At 45.6% G+C, this 18865-nt stretch overlaps 1 protein-coding gene across 1 annotated transcript in view; it reads left to right on the top strand.

The window, feature by feature from the left end:
• Positions 1–18865, top strand: part of SFMBT2 (Scm like with four mbt domains 2) — a 205718-nt gene that overhangs the window by 170282 nt on the left and 16571 nt on the right. The window contains exons 15-16 of the mRNA XM_024732290.1: positions 1710–1849; positions 14480–14589. Of these exons, the coding sequence (XP_024588058.1) occupies positions 1710–1849; positions 14480–14589 (250 nt within the window). The remainder of the gene's footprint in view (positions 1–1709; positions 1850–14479; positions 14590–18865) is intronic.

Below are 18865 nucleotides of genomic sequence, written 5' to 3'. Positions count from 1 at the left end.
TTTTTTTTTTTTTTGCGGTACGCGGGCCTCTCACTGTTGTGGCCTCTCCCGTTGCGGAGCACAGGCTCCAGACGCACAGGCTCAGCGGCCCAGCCGCTCCGCGACATGTGGGATCTTCCCGGAGCGGGGCACGAACCCGTGTCCCCTGCATCGGCAGGCGGACTTTCAACCACTGCGCCACCAGGGAAGCCCCTACTCCTTCTGTTTTATACCCAGAAAAGTAACATGTCTCCCTCCTTACCCGTTGGTTCTCAGTTGAAGTCCTGTGAAAACAAAGCTTCCCAGACTGTCAAATCACCATCCCAAATGAATAACAAGTTTTTATACAGAAAGGAAGTTTTCATACTGTTAGTGCAGCTTGACTTGGAACAGTGGCAGGAGAAGATGAGTCTCAGCTGGCTGTGTGACCGCAGTCACACACCGTAGACATCAGGACGCATCCCAGTGATGACAGGGATACCTCACCATTTAGTTGTTCTGCTTTTTCCCCATGGCAGCTTGAGACACAATTAGATCAGCACCTTGCCCTTTTGCTTTATAAGTAGGAAGGCTAATGAGGAAGATGCAGAGGTAAGCCCCTGGGAGGCGCATTTCACATCCATGGACTGGCAAAATGAGGAAGCTTGACCATACCTAGGGTTGGCCTGGGTGTGGGGCAAAGATTAACAGATACATACTGTTATATACAAATAGATAACCAACAAGCACCTACTGTATAGCACAGGGAACTCTACTCAGTACTCGGTAATAACATATAAGGGAAAAGAATCTGAGAAAGAATATAGATATATACATGTATATGTATGACTGAATCACTGTGTTGTATACCCGAAACTAACACAACATTGTAAATCAACTATACTTCAGTTGAAAAAACAAACAGGAACTGGGCAGTGCTTATTCGAGTGTAATTTGGGTCCCTGTGGTGAATAGCTTGGCCGCTTCTAGTAAAAGAGGGTACACAGACCCAGTGGCTGAGCGACTCCACCCCTTGTTGTAGACCTGGAAGAATCTCTTGTCCATAAGCAGGAGTGGATTTTCACAGTTGTGTTCATGAAGGCACCATGGGTAATATTTAAAAAGTAGAAACAACTAAATGTCCATCAGTAAGAGAACAGAAAATTCAATTGTGTTATATTCACCCAGTGGAATACACAAAGAGAAAAGTGAATGAATTTTCTGGATATGCATTTACCCGTTTGGGTGGATCTCAGAAACCTCATGTTGAACTGACAAAATGTTGCAGAAAACCTGTATGGAATATTTTAAAAATAACCTAAGTATCCTGAATTGCTTGCGGATACACATATATGTTGTGTGGTAAAGTTTCTAGACTCTCGTGGGAATGGTAAATGCCAGCTTCAGGGTAGTGGGTTCTTTCTGGGGGGTTGGGTGAGGGATTTCCTGAGGTAGGTTAGGGGAACTTAGCTGTGTAACTGGTGTTTTTCTCTTTAAGCTACGTTGGAGGATACCTTAGTTGTCACTGTCTTATTTTCTGTGTTTTGTGTGTGTGTGTTTTGAATCCTGCATAATAAACAGAAGATTCATTTATATGGTAGAAAAAATAATCAGGATTCCTAAGATATTACTGTGGATGTAAAACGTTCTGATATGAAGACACAGTGCACCTCTGGGTAGTTTTGCCAGCGCAGTAGGTTAAGCAGGTTTCTCCGGTCCAAAAGCATCAGCTGTGTTTCTCTTCCCTGCAGGTACCGTCAACGGGAAGTACTGCTGTCCTCAGCTTTTCATCAACCACAGGTGTTTCTCGGGCCCCTACCTCAACAAGGGGAGGATTGCGGAGCTGCCTCAGTCGGTGGGACCAGGCAAATGTGTGCTGGTCCTTAAAGAGGTAAAGCACATCCACAGCCACAGGGGACTGGTTTTCACGGGGTGGTGGCCACGTGGGCACAATCCCTGAAGAAGGGGGTCATAGGAATTTGAGTCCATTCAGGCAACATGTACCATGACATGCACCTCTTTCCTCCCAATCCTGCGAGCTGGAGGCTGGTGGTACGAAGATAGAAATGGCGTTCCTGCCCCGGAAACACTCCCTGTCTAGTGGGAGGGATGTGCCTTCCCTGCTCTACATTTGAGTAAAGTCTTTTGTGAATCATCGCTTTTTTGTTTAAAAAGATGGCCTATTTTGAGCCTTTGTGTAGGTACATTCCTGTTTTCTGTGACAAAAAAGCACCCCCGAAACATCAAACTATACCATGATGAGCGTGTTTTAGTTCCTTGGGCACAAGGATCCAGTTATCCATTTATCCGTCCATTTATCCATTGAACAAATGTGTGTTCGGCAACTTCTGGGAGCCAGGCACGGCATCAAGTACCAGGTCAAGAAATAAACACCCCCTGCCCTCTGCCCATTTGGGTTTCACGGTCCTCTTGGGGAGATGACATAATTCTAAGTGAGACGTACAGTCGGGTGAAGGCTCGGTGGAGATCAGAGCGTGTGGTCTGGGCGCAGGGTGGGATGTGACGGATCTCTGGATGTGACACTTGACCTGAAGTAGGCAAAGTGATGGCGCCTTGAGTGCACAACACAGATAAGGCTGCACCGGTGGAGTTCAGGGTGGTCACGTGTGGCTGGAGGATAGCATTGGTCCTTACGTATAGGTGTAAGATTCACTGGTATAAAAGAGTATGTTATGTTTTGAAAAGAGAAAATGAGAAATCTGGCTGGCCTTCGGCCTCAGCAGGAGGCAGGATGGAGGAGAGGGTCTGCCTGGGAACGGCTTCCCTGGCATCCTGAGGGATATGGGGCTGAAGCTGTGGGTGACTGGAGCCTCCAGGTGACACCGCGCCCGTGCAGTTCCCGCCTTGCGAGAGCCCCTGTGAGATTTCACATTTCACTTCGCCCAAAGAGGAAGAGATCATTGCAGCAAAGCCAGAATGCGTTTACTTTTCAGGCTATCAACAGTATTCGCAGTTAAAGACTTTCTCATATTTCGGAAAAAATCTGTTTTAGAGAAAATATTGGGGTTACAGTTGAGAAGCAACCCTGTAAGAAAGGGACCAGGCTACTGCTGTTGTTATTTGCTCAGGCGAATTTGACGTAGAAGATGCATAGCAGGTGCTTCCTGCCCGTCCTGAGCTTTCAGTCATGGGAGGGACGGACAAGCCAGTAGCATCTTCAGGGTAGTCAGTATCTCAGAGTGGGCTCAGGGCCTTGGAGATCTCGGGGACTTCCTGCACGGTCTGTGGGGTGGGAGAAGGGGGCAGCCTGCCCCAGGGGATGGAAAAGCATCTGGGAAGCCTGGAGCATTGGTGGGATCACGGGAAGGAAAACAGGAAGGAATGCTTGCAGCGCCTTAAATATGAGGACCATAGGGACTGGCGTGGAAAATGCAGAAATTTGAATCCAGAGTCTCCTGCGGGCCAGGACCCCGTCCTGGGCGCTTTGCCTGTGTCCTTATTTAGACTTGCTTTTCTTGAGATCTGTCACCTTCATGCTTTACGTTCTGAAATCAAACAGTGCAAGGCTGGCGCCCAACCTGAGTGGCGAATGGATCCCATTGATGAGAAGTTAAAGGGAGATGGTGGCCGAGGAGGGGGTGGGGCAGCCCCTCTCAAAGGCCATCGGGGATGCTGGGGAGTGAGCTCCAGCCAGCAGCCAAGACATGGTGTACGGCCCCAGCTTGGCCCATAATATTTATTCTTTCCATCTGACTGTTTACAGGGTAGGCAGGCGACGAGGAACCCTCCCCTGCAGGGTGAGCCCAGAGACGTCGTGCTTTGTAAAGAACACGAAAACCCCACATAAATAAGGGTCACTTGGCTCACGGGCCCAGCTGCTCCGCGGCATGTGGGATCCTCCTGTACCGGGGCACGAACCTGCATCCCCTGCATCAGCAGGCGGACTCTCAACCACTGCTCCACCAGGGAAGCCCGAGTCACTTCTTTTAAACTCACCTTCCAGCCCCAGATATAAGACTGAATTACCAAGGTAGAACTCTTTATCTGTTGACACCTCTTTTGTTGCTGTAGGATGAAAGGGGAAGGTATCAGCAATTCTATTTACATATCCCTAACACGCACACCGAGAAAGAGAATTTGCTCACTTAGTGCAGTGAACTCTGGATCACTCGTATTCTTTCTGGGAACCGATAAGTACAGAAATCAAAATGTCCAACAATCCAAAATTATTAACGGTTAATCCGAAGTTTGCTTCAAGGATGGCAAATATAATTAATTTCTCAATGACTCAGGACCCCCCCATTATTAACATCTGTCCTTTGTATCATGCTGTTATAGTACAGCGCCTTGCACGTCGCAGATACCCAGTGAACGCACACTGAGTTCTGCATCTGCCTGACCATTCTCTCTTCTTGGTGCCATTTCTCACCATGTTACTCACTGGGTCAGCCTCTGATGTTCCCAGTTCCTTTTAGGTTTTCTGCCTTTACTCCCTCGGGCTGGGAAATCAGCTAACAAATTTAAGTCAACTTCTATCCATCGACTGAACTTTATTTATTGAGCTCCTACTCGCCGTAGAGCCCTTGAATAGAACCGTCGAGGGGGTTCAGCTGCAGCAGAGGTTACTTCCAGGTAGGGAAGGTTAAGGAGGGCCCAGTGAGATCTTCCCAGGAGTCAGCTCAGCAAGCTCGATGCCCAGAGGCCCTTCTTACTGCCAGGGCCGATGCCTCGGAGCGTGGAGGCTGCTGGAACACTGCCCCTGGACAAGTGAGCACTTACTGTGCATTTAAGTTGGCACAGACCACAGATCCCGCAGGTGGTAGATTTGGTCTAAGAAGAAACCAAGCCCAGGTTACATGTAGGGATCTCTGTCACTGTATAAAATATAGCCCCTAGACCTAGTGGACTCTCTTGAGTTCCCCCAGTGCTTTCAGCCCTTGAGGGCACCCTTGCCATGGCCACGTCACCCGCCTGAATTTGTGCCTGGTTGTGTTGCCAGTGATCAGAATGGGACAGGGAAGCTCACAAAAACCTGGCGAATGGATGCGCTCGTGTAAAGTCCCCACAAGACCGTTTCACACCCACGTCCCAGTGGTTCCAGTGAGGTCCTTGGCCACCTGCGGACCCTGTTAACAGACACGGTGGCCTTAGGGTCAGTCTCTCTTTGGGGCTTGGCTAGTTTACTACATAATTTTTTTAGAATTCAGCAGTAGTTAGCCCTGATCAATTCTCTGATAGGTGCCAGCAATCAAGTTTAAAAGCTAGGCCAGAGGGACTTCCCTGGTGGCGCAGTGGTTGAGAGTCCGCCTGACGATGCAGGGGACACGGGTTCATGTCCCGGTCCGGGAGGATCCCACATGCGCGAGCGGCTGGGCCCGTGAGCCATGGCCGCTGAGCCTGCGCGTCCGGAATCTGTGCTCTGCAACCCAAAAAAAAAAAAAAAAGCTAGGCCAGAGCAGTGTTCTGATGACAGGAACTAGTTTTTTGCTGATGTTCAGAAAATGCATGAGGCAGGAAAGAAAGAAAAAGAAAGAAAGCACTTCAGTTCTGTGAGTGCAAGAAAAATGTAAGTCCCACCAAGCCAGTGTTGATGCTAATACTCCTGCTTCAGCCCAGGACCTGGGCATGGTTTCCAATTGCATTTCACTTACAGAGAATGAGGGCATTAGAGCAAAGACACAGCACGTTCGCTTCTTCAGGCCATCAGGGGTGTTAGTAGTTAAACGTTTTTCTGTCTTTGGAAGATGTAGAGTGATGGCTGTTTTCCCTCTGTCTGGTTCTTGGAGAAATACATAAGGTCTGTGGGCATGGATGTGGAGCCGGCCTTTGGAGAGGGGTCCTGAGGGGTCCTGAGTGCTGAGAGGGTGGTGGACCAGAGGGGAGGAAGTTTCTGGCAAACGGGAGGATGAACGCCTGTTCACTTTCTGGGCAGTGAGCGTCCTGAGCTTGAGTAGGGTTGAGGGCGTAGGGACCTCGATTCCAGAAGGAGGGCGGTGGGGGGGGGGCAGGCAACCTCTAAGATCAGGAGCCCAGTCAGGTCCAGTCACCTCGAACAAGGGGCTCCCAGCGAGTAGCCTGGAGGGGAGGGGACGGGTCGAGCCCATCCACAGCCCCTCAGGTCCCCGGGGCGTTTTGTGGGACCCCCGGGTGCAGTCGCAGGGAGAGTGGGCCCTGTGACGACAGACAGGAAGTGATGGTGTTTGTCATAAATGAAACTCGCAAGATCAGGATGGTCGTCACCAGCCAGGACTGTCCTTTTCTATCCCCAGTACTTTCCCATGCACACCTGCCCCAGTAACGCCAGGGTCTCCCCAAGTCAAATAAACTGCAGGTCCTTGGGGGCCCTCGGTGAACTTCGGAGGTTTTGCATCCCAAGCGTCCCACACCTCTGAGACCATCAGCATCGTGGGATGGAGTCTTGTCGTCCATTCGCAGAGGCATTCAAAGAACTTCTGCTTCATGCTTTCTATGCAAGCTCGTGAGTGGCCAGGTCTGCGGTATTGACTTTGTCTACAGTGCAGTAAGGCAGGCGTTGTGTGCCTGTGTCGGTGTGAGAGAGAGAGAGAGCTGGTGAGCACAGGAGGAAAAGGTGGTGGGGGGCATCTGATGTATTCACTCCTGTCCATGTGTACTGCGATGGAAAGTTCAGCTTCTAATGCAGACACACAATGGGAGAACACCGACCGGGTCCTACTGGCAGAAATGGCTCTGAAAACACCCACTCAGGAAGAATGGGAGTCTGTGTTTTCATAGCAACTCTGAAGGCCATGGGTTTGAAGGCAGCCTGCCAGGATAAAATCCCACGTGCCTTACAGAGATTTGGGGGGAGCCCAGGGTTTTTCTTAAACATTATTTGGTTTAAATTATTTGCGGTGTGTAACCTCTGTTTTTAGCAAAAAAAGAGAAACGTATCATTTTCGGTGGGGAGTCGATAGGAGTCCTTTTTCCCATTTTCCACATCACCTTCCGATGCGTGAAGCTACAGGTGTTAACGGAATTGCTCCTCAGCAGCAGGGGTGACCTGTGTTTCACTTGCTGCCTTTGGGCAGCAGGGTTTCAGCCGTTTAAGAAATGAACATTTATAGAGGGAAAATCGACAGGTTGTGCCTTCTCTGTGGAAAATCAAAAATATGGCACTGGATTTTTATTGCCTTTTCTTTCTGATGTGGAACTTAGGAGAAAGCAACATGAGTCCTGGACACTCAGGAAACTTTCTGGATCCATGAGCCTCCCTGGTTGCTTCTTTCCCTCTAGCACAACTGTCTGCCCCACTTAGTGGAGATCGCCAGGCTTGGGACCTCTGACTCACCCCGACACTGAGGGACCAGTCTGAATACGATGGGCTAGATGGATAAGATAAAATAAGTGAGGCTAGACACAGCTTCTGCTCCACCAAAGGGGGAAAGTTGTTCCTGATTCGTAAAATACAGACACACACATATGCGCGCATCCACCCTACACTATCCTCCCCTCACTCCACCCACCTACCCACCTACCCATCCATCCACCATCTGTCTATATCTATCTTTCTATCATTTATCCCTGTATATCATATTCATCCATTCATCTCTCCATCATCTTTCATCTTTCTATCTATTAATCGTTATCTATCTATCTATATCTAGTGTACCTAAAAGAGTCACTTTGGTACTCTTCATCACAATCTGGTCCAGGGATGCAAAGGCTTAGACATGACCCATTGAGCCTTCCTGGGTTTTTAAGAGAGTGGGTTGTGATTAGTTTAACTTTGCCAACAGTGACTGCAGAAATGACTAAGAGCCCTGAGTACTGGTGTGATGATGCCAGAGTTTGGGGTAACTAATTGGGTTGCCACCAGGGCACAAAGGAGCCCAGGCGCGTTCACCTTTATTGAGTAAGATTTTTCTCTCCCTCAGTCTGCTTCTGTGGTCTTAATAGCTCTTTAGCCTCAGAAAGTGCAGAGGTCAGTGGTGTGGGGACTGCTGGGTGTATGCGTATTGTTTTTTGTCCATCCGCACCTTCCCAGGGTCTTCCATTCAGTTATCTGACACTCAGCAGCTATTATACACATCAGAGTGTATCTGATGCATGGTCACATCAGATACACTCCAGCTCTGGGAAGCCAGCAGGGAATGAAACATCATCCATCCATCCATCCCATTCATCCATTTCGTCGGTTCCTAAGCAATTCCTGAGTCATCAGCATGTGCTGGTGGGCACTGTGCTGGAAGCTGGGGAGTCAAGGTGAGCAGGAGATGTGCCCCCCAGGTGAGCTGACAGTCCCCGCTGCAGAGCCTCAGGGGGGAGGACTTAGGCATTTCAGGTTATACTGGAAAGAGGAAGAGTCTTGCCTGAGTGACATCCAGTTAAGTCAGTCAACAAAATCAGAGATGCAGACGTGCCTCTGGACAGTATTCTCCGGTGTTCTTGTTGCTGTTGTTTTAAGCTTATGCTGAACATGAACCCATTAAGAACAATGTACCAAGCCTGTGGGTGGTATAAACTATAGCACATACGTAATGTGTGATTCAGGAATTAGCTAGACGGTGTCCAGGAAGGTTGGCAAAAAAAAGCACAAAGTTTGTTTTTGCTGTGAAGGTTTTATGATTTGCCTGTAAAGATGATAAGACACTTTTGCTGAAATTCCTTATTGTACTGTAGGGTAGGATTCTGTAACAAGAAAATCAGTGGCAAATGCTACCTCCTGGGCCTCCATTGACATAGAACGTATGGTACCAGATAAATTCTTGGAGTGAATCAATCATTAAGTTTTAGATGTACAGAATAATTTGATCCAATATCAGTGCCCATCTTGAAATTCGTTGAACAAATTCCAAAAAAGTCTTGATTGAGCACCTCCTATCGCCAGGCATGGTTCTAGCTACTATGAAGAAAGCAACAAACAAAATGAAGTCCCTGATTTCTCATCAGGAGGGCAGGTTGGTGAGGCTCCCTTCCTAAGGTTTGCACACAGCTGCCTTCTTGCTGTGTCCCCGCATCTGAGAGGGAGGGCAGGCTCTCTGGTCTCTGCTTACAAGGGCACCCCATCATGGAGGATCCATCCTCAGGACCTCATCTAAACTTAACCATCCAAAGCCCCACCCCCAGTACCATCACATGGGGGAGGGTAGCGCTTCAACGTAGCAACTTGGCGGGACACACTCAGTCCATAGCAGAAGGGAAAACCACAGGTGGAAAAGAATACCCTGGAAAATAGTCTAGAGTATAAGGGCATTTTGCCGCTGACGGATCGTGAGCTCAGGGCATCGTGGGTGGGTTTGGGAAGCCGTGAGGAGCTTGAGATTGGGGTAGACAAGGGGGAAGCGCAGAGCCGTATGGGAGTGGGATTCTGGACAGAAGGAGAGTTCTAAGAGTGTTGCGTTTCTGGTGACCAAGCTGAAGGAAGGTACAGGGTATGATGGGATTCTCCTGTTCATCTTCCAGGGGGAAGTGGATAATTCCTGAAAATATAGGCTTCTTCGGAGAGTGGTCTTTTAATCAAATTGAAGTGATAAAGTAGGGAGTACTTTGGTGCCGGGGGAAGGGGGCTGCCTACCAGGGAAGCACTGGGCTCCCCGACCTTGCCTTTGAGCCTGGGGAGGGGGGCTGAAGGGCCTGCTCTCCGGATGGTGGGTTGTCCAGGGGAGGTGAGCCTTCCGTTAAGAATCGAAACAAAGGTAGAGGGCAGTTTCAGCCCAAGCAATAGAGTCCACCTGGGAAAGCACGTCAGATTATTACTGTTCTTATTACAATTTTTGTAACTAATAACCGAAGGAGAGATGAGCATAGTGATTATTAGGTAATATTTTGGGGGCATATTAGATGCAGCAGTTGCATTAATTTTGGGGACGTGCCCAGAGCAGTCAGTTATTCGGGAGACTGAATGAAAACACCTACGTTTAAGGGTATAAATAACTTGGAAAAGTCTTGTGTTTTTTTCCAAGCTTGTTTCGTGCTTTCCTCTGGCTTCTTAGAAGGTTACGTTTGCGCTGCAGAGAAGGAAAGACCCTGCTGCTTCCTCTTTGCTCTTACGAGAACATCTTCCTTTCTTTTCGGTTTTTGGTGGCGTTTACTTTTGTGAGCATTTAAGAAGTGCTGCGTACTCCATTGATAACACTGTGGACCTCTGGGGGGTGTAGGATAAATGTGACTTCACTCTGGGAAAAGAAGCACAGCTGCTACAGTTCGTTTGAAACCCAAACTCCTTCTTTGGGTTTGGAGACGTGTTTTAATTAATATTCTCCATTTAAATCTCGTTACAAAAAGAAAACTCTGCTTGTCTGTCTGCTCTGCAACTTGCCGGGCCTCTAATTGTATCGACAGCACAGGTGCTCACATCAGAGTCTTGTCTCATTTTGGTCCTCTCACACTTTATGTATCCCATCCACCTGGCGAAGCCCTACTGATGGAGAAATGGCTGGTTAGGCAAGAGAAATTTTTTATCATTTTAAAAAACCCATTCATAAAATTATCTCCATTTCACCTGATTTTGAAATTGAAAGAAATCATCTTTGAGGCCCATGAGGGCCTTTGATGGTCCCAGTTTCTATAAAAAGCTAATTATTGTAACTGTGGCTCTTCGACAGACTGCAGAGCAGAAAGGTCTGCTGTAACAGTGAACATGTTGAAGGGGGCTCCTTTGCATCCAGATCCGTCTTCTGACTTCGCCAGAGAGAGAATATCCTCCTTCCTGTTTCCCTGTGGGCCAGTCTTTCTCTAAATGTTTGCCCTAAAGGGACATCTCCCGCCCTGGCCACTAGAATTCAACAGATGACAAACCTTTGAGGTCAGGAACCTGTCTTCTTTCCATTAAGTTAGCCCAGCCTGAGCTGTGGGAGCTTATATTTGCGTTCTGAAGTGTTTTCTAATCTTAACACTCAGAGAACTAATTTTCCTATTAAGTGGTTTCCTGCACTTTCAACATCGTTATAACTTTAATCCTATGATATAGTTGAGGCTGGAAACGATCTTAGTTACTTTCGGTGTTCGGGGAGAAGTTTTCATGATAGTGCACGTGAAAGGAAATAACGGAATTCCGTGATTTCACAAAGTGAACAGAAGAAAATCCCATCGATTTACGGAATCCTTTGAGTGCTGACCTTGCACCTGAAAGGGCAGGGGCAAGAGAAGGAGACACGCATTCACTCAGGGGCTCCCGGGTACCAGACGCTTGGCGCTGTTTGCTTCTTGCCCTGCCGACACCGCCTACGCTCTGTTCTATTTGTCTCTTCCTCCCTCTGAGGACCCTTCTCTCTTCTCCTGTAACTGACTCACTCACCGTTTTCTGAGCAAACTTTTGCGCCTGATGGAGCAGAAGTAGGAGAACAAGAGGCGCAGCAGGACGGGGCCGTGGAATGCACCGTCGGAGCCCTCGGAGGTTCAGAGAGATGGGAGCGCAATTTGGATTTGAGAATTAGGTCATCGATGCCCTTCAGTTTTGTGTACCGCTTGGAGAAGAAGCCAGATTTGGGTGGGTTGAGAATTGGAGATGAAGAATTTAAAAGTATAGGCTTTTTTTTTTTTTGAGAAGTTGGGTTCTGGAGAAGAGGCAGTAGCAAGCGAGTCAGGAGCTTCTAAGGAGAGTTATTTTGCGAAGGTGCTTGACTGAAACGTAAATACAGGCCAATGAGAATAGAGAGATGAAGGCTCAGGGAGAGTTTGTTTTGTGGGTGGATGAGGACTGCTTGGATATCAAGAAGAGGGCTACCTTAAACATTTTTTATATGCCGAGCTGTTACCTCCTTTATTTCTCACAACATCCTTATTACAGGGGAGAAAATCTTTTCCTCTACCCTCTTAGGTTCAGTAGGTAGGTTCTGTAAACTAAACTGACAAAAGACAGATTAACAGGAGAAAAGGGTTGCAAGAAATTAAAAACCAAAGAAGCCATTAGGCTTGAGATTTTTACAGACCATTTTCATAAAAGACAGTACATTGTGGAGAGGTGAGCAGACAAAGGGAAAGGGGTCTGGGCGCCGAGGACTGTTAAGTATATGTGGGAATCTAACGGAAGATAAGGGGGTTTTTTTCCTAGTAAGATTTGTTTGTGCAGAGTCCTCTCTGGGCCGTCTTTGTTTCTCCAGTGACAAGGGTTGTTCTCCTCCTGGTCCAAGAGCGGGGAGCGGGACACTTTCACAGTGTTTCAGGCAGAAAGGGGGAGGGCAGAGAGTTCCTGCAGAGTCTGCTGTGTCTCAGTTGTGTCAGGGAAAAATTAATCCTATGCCAAAGTGGCATATTTTGAGGTGACAAGTTCTGACCCCCTTCATTGTGAACCAGGTAAATGGCAGCGCCCCCATTATACAGATGAGGAAAGTCAATCAAGCATCTTGCCTAAGCTTGATTAGCTTCTAAGGGATGGACCTGGGATCCCATCCCCTGTCTGTCCAACTTTACAAAGGCTATTGCTCCTCTGTTATAATATACTGTGGGGACTTCTGTGTAGAAGGGTGTTCCCAATAAACATTTCATGAAGCCTAGGAAATCCAGTGAGGCATTGCTCTAGCGCTAATTTCCTCCTTGAGATACTCAGAGCAGTCTTGATGTCAGTTTATTGGGAAGACTGTTCATCAGCTTCACAGCTAACATCCTGTTAGTTAATTGGGGGCAGGGTCTGAGCTACCCTTTGTGATCCAGAGTGTAATAACTTGAATTCTGATGTTTCGCAAGGTACAGTAATTCAGTCTAACTTGGGTCATCATAACAGCTGTCAACTTAGTTATTTTCATGGAGTAACTATCATACACTAAGATGTCAGGTACATAAATGATTCAGCTCGCAATTCCAAAGTTTTATAGAGAGCTTGTTGAATTTAGAGACAAATGATGTGACATTGGGAAAAGCCAGGGGAAAATTATTCAGTATCACATGCCTTTTACGATTTAATTGCTGCCTGTTTCACTCTGAATCGAGCTCTGGAAGGCATTTTCTTTTCACAGTCACAAAATGCATTTCTCTGTGCAGCAAATAAGATGTAGCTCTGGGGCTTTCTCAACGAAACACAATGAAAAGATTCAGTTGAAGTTTTATTGTCTGTTGATAAACACTTGGTGCACGATTTCAGCCAGTTTCAAATGGATTTATTTTTACACTCGGTTTCTGCAAATTGTACTGACAGTAAATAATAAAGTCAGATGATTATTCTAATAGAGAAGACAAACACAGTAGAACTAACTGCTTGTATTGCTGTGTCCTGGCCTTTTAGCGTCTTGGCTGAAACATGTTCTCTTGATGGGGCTTTACGGGGACCTGGGAACATAGCATAATGCCACCCAGGCAAGAAAAAGACAGTTGCCATGCTGACTGCAGAGTATAGGATATTTCAAGATCGAATCCTCAGTTATGAGAAGGCTTTGTTTCTCTCAATTAAATCAGGGTGCAGACCACACCAGTTACATTCCAGAACACACCAGGTACATGAAAACTGGGACTTGAAATTTTCTGCAGCATACTTTTCATCTTTCTTCCCGTTGACACTGTGCTGGTCTCCTTCACAAAATAGTAGGCGCTTCAGCGATGTAGCCAGTGTCCTCCCAACTCAATAAGGAATTTTTCTCACTCTCTCAGTGGGGTTTTGCTCCGAAACACGGCACGTGAACTCAGTGCCTGGCTCATTCCTCTTCTGGACGGGGAGGGGCTTCAGGAACGGCGGGTACTGTGTGCTGTCTGTATGCTCCAGGGCTTGGCACAGGGCAGGTCCTCAGCGAACGGGCGTTTCATGGAATGAAGCCCCCGAGGTCTCAGTGTTCCTTTATGTGCCGCATTGCATCTTCACATTTTTTTGAGCTCTCTATCCAAATAACAACAGCTCACGAGCATGCCAGAACTCATAAATGTTCATTGCTAATGAGGATTTGCTTATGGGAAACGAGTGCCTCAGAGCGTGAAGTTGAGGCTTTAGAAGGGAGATGTCTGGTCCCTCCAGGACTGTTGAAGTGGTTCTGACCACGTGTTCATTTTCTCGCACTTGGGACTTGGGAGTGAAGGGGTGGCTTGAGGAAGCTGTCAGATGGTGTTTAGACACTCAGGCTTCCTTTCGAAACACGTCTCTGAGAAATGTCCTGATGTTAAATGTCCATAAATTGGGTCAGCGTCAGGTGAGTTTCAAGTAATTTCTTAGCCCTCCGTACAAGTATCTGAAGCTTATCCAGAAGCGTTGGAACAAACCTCCCATGTCCATCTTAGTGATTCCTTTTGAAATATATTTTTAAGGATAAAATGGAATTCTTAGTAACCGATACTACTGAAGAGGAATCCAGTTGAAGGATGATCCATGGCTCTTTGGAGAAAATGGTTCAGTTTTTCTGCAACCAGGAACATTAGTGAGAACCAGCCATCCCCTCTGGCCAGCGGTTCACACTCTCCCAGGCAGAGGCGTCGGATTTCACACCCTTTCTATCCCCTTGATGGCGAGCGCGTCAGTGCCAAGCTGCAAAACATCCTCTCTGACTCCGTCGCAGCCCATTGCTGACGGGAGGTGCCGGGCAGACAGCTCTGAAGTATCAGCGGCGCGGTTTCTAAAGCATTCTCGTTTGAGCAGAAATGGATGCAGTGGACGTTCACGGCGATTCCTTTTTCCCAACAGGTTCTTAGCATGATCATCAATGCAGCTTACAAACCTGGAAGGGTATTACGGGAGTTACAGCTGGTGGAAGACCCACGCTGGAATTTTCAGGAGGAGACACTGAAGGCCAAGTAAGTGTTTTCGATTCTGGAAAACCAGGGTTCTCAGCATTCTTCGCCTGCCAGTTTGAAACTTGTCCTTCCTCTTTTTCACATGGCCCAGAGAAGTGGAAACCAACAGAAGGCTTGTTGTTCTGCAGTTCTGTGCACCACACACAGAGTTTATTGTGTTAAATATTCAGAATAAAAATGTACTGATGGGTTGTTTGATCCAAAGGGAAACGTTTATATAAAGAGAGGATTTCTCTTATCATTATTATATGTTTTTCGTTAACAGATCTTAATATCTGATACTATAGAGTTTATGCCAGGTACATTCTATAGAGTTTATACCAGATACAATGTTCCTTACTCTGCGACTTGACAGTTTTAAAAAAATAGGAAGAACCAATACCTCTCTTTGGTTTTGGTTAATAGGCTGTGGCTGGACATGTAGTTGGTCACTTATTTTATTTGGAAACAGGCTAATTGGAAAGGTAATGTTTGCTTTGCTTTAAGTTTCTTGGTCTCTGAAATTGGGAACACCCCCTGGCTTGCTTTGTGAGAACTCAGTTGTTTAGGAGACAGATAGAAAAAGACCCATGTCTCAAGATAACTTTACGTTTAATAATAGTTTGGGTGGTTTGAGAGGGCTTTTAATATCCACTTAATTCTTTTCAAATGGAATAGATCTTCATCGGTCCACTTCCTGTATAATGGTGTCAAAAGGTATCACTTAGCTGTAACATTTGGAAAATGATGCTGTTTAAACAGTGAACTACTTTTCAATGGCTAGAGCATACCTAAGCCCTCCTTTAGGGAAAGTGCCTGTCCTATTTGTAGTGAAAATTAAGGAATATTAAATAACTTATATGACCAGTGGTATTTTCCTCCATGGTTAACTCACACCAGAACTGAGTACAGACGTGGACAAATTCACAGTTACTCGCATTCATGGTGAGTTATCCACTCAGCCTTTCCTGTGTCTTTTCTGAGCATCTCTATAATTTTAGATTCAGCAAAAGTCATGTATGGTCTAATGATACTCCACTAAACCACAAAAGTTAAAGGGAATACATGTAAATAAGGAGAGTTTTGGTTTGTTGGAAGGTGTCGTGTCAATGAAGGGTGACACCATACCTCACCCTTCCCTTCTTTCCCAAGAAATATTTAATTGAGCTTCACCTGTAGCCCAGAAAAAAATAAAACATGTTATTTTTCCAATCTAACATTCTGTATTTTTCTACTTTATATAAGCTGGAGGTCATCAGACACAGTAGAATACTTTGTTATAACGTCGATTCATACTGGTAGTGGTGGCAGGAAACCCGGGCAAGTATTTATAGAGAGAAACCCTTCTTACGTCTTGTTTTAAAATGTTTCTGTAAAATTCAGTACATCCAAAATACACCCAAGGATATGGAAATAGTAAAAGTACAACGACCTTAAATTCCATTAAAATCTCCCCTGCTCCCTAAGCTAGCCAGAAACTCACTCCGGATTCCCAGAGTGACAGGGAGAGTTCATTTTGCACTGTTGTCACTCATTTTCCCATTGCCAAGTTGATCAGAGCTTTTATGAAACCAGCCTGATACAATCAAAACAGACACAGCACGACCCAGCCCTGCTGTATCGTAAAGGCAACGTATTACCTATCATATCAAACATGACAGCGCGTTCCTTAGCAGAATCTTACACAGCAACTTATAATGAGAAAATGTGTGTCTGAACTGGATTTCAAGTGTCTGGATCACAGTAGCATCTTAAAGCAGCTGCTAACAATGACAGATTTACAGTCAGCGGGAATATCCCTTATAATACTACATGTTGAGTCACCTCTTTCCTTCTGATGTAAAATGACAACGTTTTAGATCTTGATAACTTTGATGTTTTCATTGGTGCAAAAGGGAGGAGAGAGAGTTGACTTCTTCCCATTTTGCTGAAAGGCTAAGATGCTTTCTTTCGTGAATAAATTAACTCAGTGAGGGCGGAGACATGCATTTAAGGCATTCAGTTGTCTTGGTTGTGGTCCTTGAATTATAAAACCACAGAGAGTGTTCTCAGTAAGAAAGGCCATGAGATTCTTCTCTGTAGAGCTTTGGGAACGCTGTCACTTAGCATCTGGGAGTTCTGATTGGTTTTTTCCTCTTCTGAAAAGACCCATTTAGTTGAGAGGATAGGGGTGACATTGACAAGGGTTGATCTGTAAATAGACGAAAAACGAACACTGTCATCTACAGTTGGCCCCAATGATTTTGCCTGTTTAGCCAACAACCATACCTTTTATGCTAGAACAAATTATCGAAATGTTTGAACAGTGTGTAAGAAGCCTATCATATGATGAGTCTTCAACATGGACTGCAAGGCAGAACCAGGAATAGCTTGTGCTAAAGGAAAAGGGGATGCTAGTGTAGTTCACTTCAGCAGCTCTGGAAGAGAACATTGTTTCTTTCCGATGGATTGAAGTTACTAAATTGACCTACATTATTTAGAATTTGGGGAGGAGGAATTTAGGCTATACCTGGCTATACCTTAGGGGGATTAAAAAAAAATCCAGTCCTATGCTTTTAGAGACATTTACATGTGTTTCCCAACATGTCATAGAATCTTCCTGAGGGGGAAAAATTGTTGACTCTTGTTTGAATGGCTTTTGTGACAGCCTTTATAAAAGCCAAGTAGAGGTAAATGCAGAATATTTAAAGTGGAAATATCCTGATGTAATTTTGAGTGAACTAGATTTCATTATCACTTAGGCAGAAGCAACGAGATAAAGTCAAATCTTTACTTTTAGGTGAGTCACGTTCAGCTCTATGGAAATGATATTTTGGTTTCTTTTTTCATAAGCAATGACAATTTTGTGTGTGTTTTCATTTATTTTACCTTTTGGGGGGCATTTATTCATGCCCATGCCTTATGAACAGTAAGATGTAATATTTGACTATCAAGGAGATTTATGTGAAAAAGGATTCCCAAACTGAGAGACTTTTCACTGAAGAAAGATTTTGTTGGTTCATATGTTAATTTTTACTTTGCTCAGATTTGTGAAATTTGCTCTCGTGAAAATGTATGCTGTAAACATTACGTTAAGCAAGAGGGTGAACCCGTTTCTGAAGAGAAGACTGAATTTCAGCGTGTAATAAATTCATCAGGTTATGGGCGTGGCATTTCTGGGTCACACACAGACCAGTTTAGGAGGTTCTGAATTAGAGGTTGTCTTTCATAAAATAAACGCCCACCCCAGTTATCACACAGAGTTCCCATGACTTGAAATACAGGAATCAAGAAGGAAGCGAGAAATTTCTGAGGGTGAGTACCTTAAGACTGAAAACTAGTGTTGCACTGACCCTAGTTGTAGATTAAGAATCTGTGACCAGTGAAGTAAAAGCTTTGTTTTGAAGGAAGTCGGGGCCATCTCTTACTATTTATTGCTAATGAGAAGAGCGATTTTTCTCACTGTGTGCCGCGCATCCTTATTTCTGCAGTTACCATCTTTTTTTCCCCTTTTAATTCTTCCTTAAATATTTGAGGATGTGAATTCACCTTGACAGACAGGAGCCTTATTCTCCACTGTCATCATAGTCCTGTCACAAGTAAATCTTGCATCACCAGATTTTTTAAAAAGGTCCTGCTATGGGTCATTTTGAAAGATGAATGATAGAACTTAGGCCAAATTGAAGTCATTCTGCTTGGATCAGTGTTGGTGTTTTCACTTTGTATTTCTTTTTGACTCAACATCCATTTTGATTTTTCTCAACTCTTTAACTGAAAGAGAAGAGACCGTTTTCCCCAGAACTCTTGTTTGTCCATCTTCATCTGTCTGTCTCCACCCTGCCACGTGCACTCACATGCGGACATAAATCCCTACTTTGGCTGATAGGAAATTATTGGAAGGCTACCCACACTTCCTTATTGATGTCAGGGGGAAAACCCCTTCATCTACCCTCTCAGGTTCAGTACCTGGGAGCCTGCAAACTAAATTGACAAAAGACAGAAAAAAAAAAAAAAAAAAGACCATTTCTTTCCTGGTGCAATAGATGTACACACAGAAGTGCTCTATGATGTATAACTCAAAGGGACAGTTAGGGTTTGGAGCTTATACCTAAGTCATCCCTAACTTAGTTGCGGGGAAGGGAGTGGGGAGAAAAGGCTTCTGGGGAAGAACAAATAGGTTTCTTTGGGAAAGACAAGTGGGTTTTTAGGAGAAAAACTGGGAGATAAGAAAGTTTGGAATAGTTTGTTTATGCAGGCAGGAGTGGCCTTTCTGTCTTCTTCAAGGCCATGAAACTCCTCCAAGAGGGGATTTATGGTA

This window comes from Neophocaena asiaeorientalis, unplaced genomic scaffold (genome assembly GCF_003031525.2).
Source record: "Neophocaena asiaeorientalis asiaeorientalis breed wild unplaced genomic scaffold, Neophocaena_asiaeorientalis_V1.1 scaffold176, whole genome shotgun sequence".
NCBI lineage: Eukaryota > Metazoa > Chordata > Mammalia > Artiodactyla > Phocoenidae > Neophocaena > Neophocaena asiaeorientalis.
The sequence above is the reverse complement of the archived record's forward strand: the minus strand, read 5'-3'. Positions and strand labels throughout refer to the sequence as shown.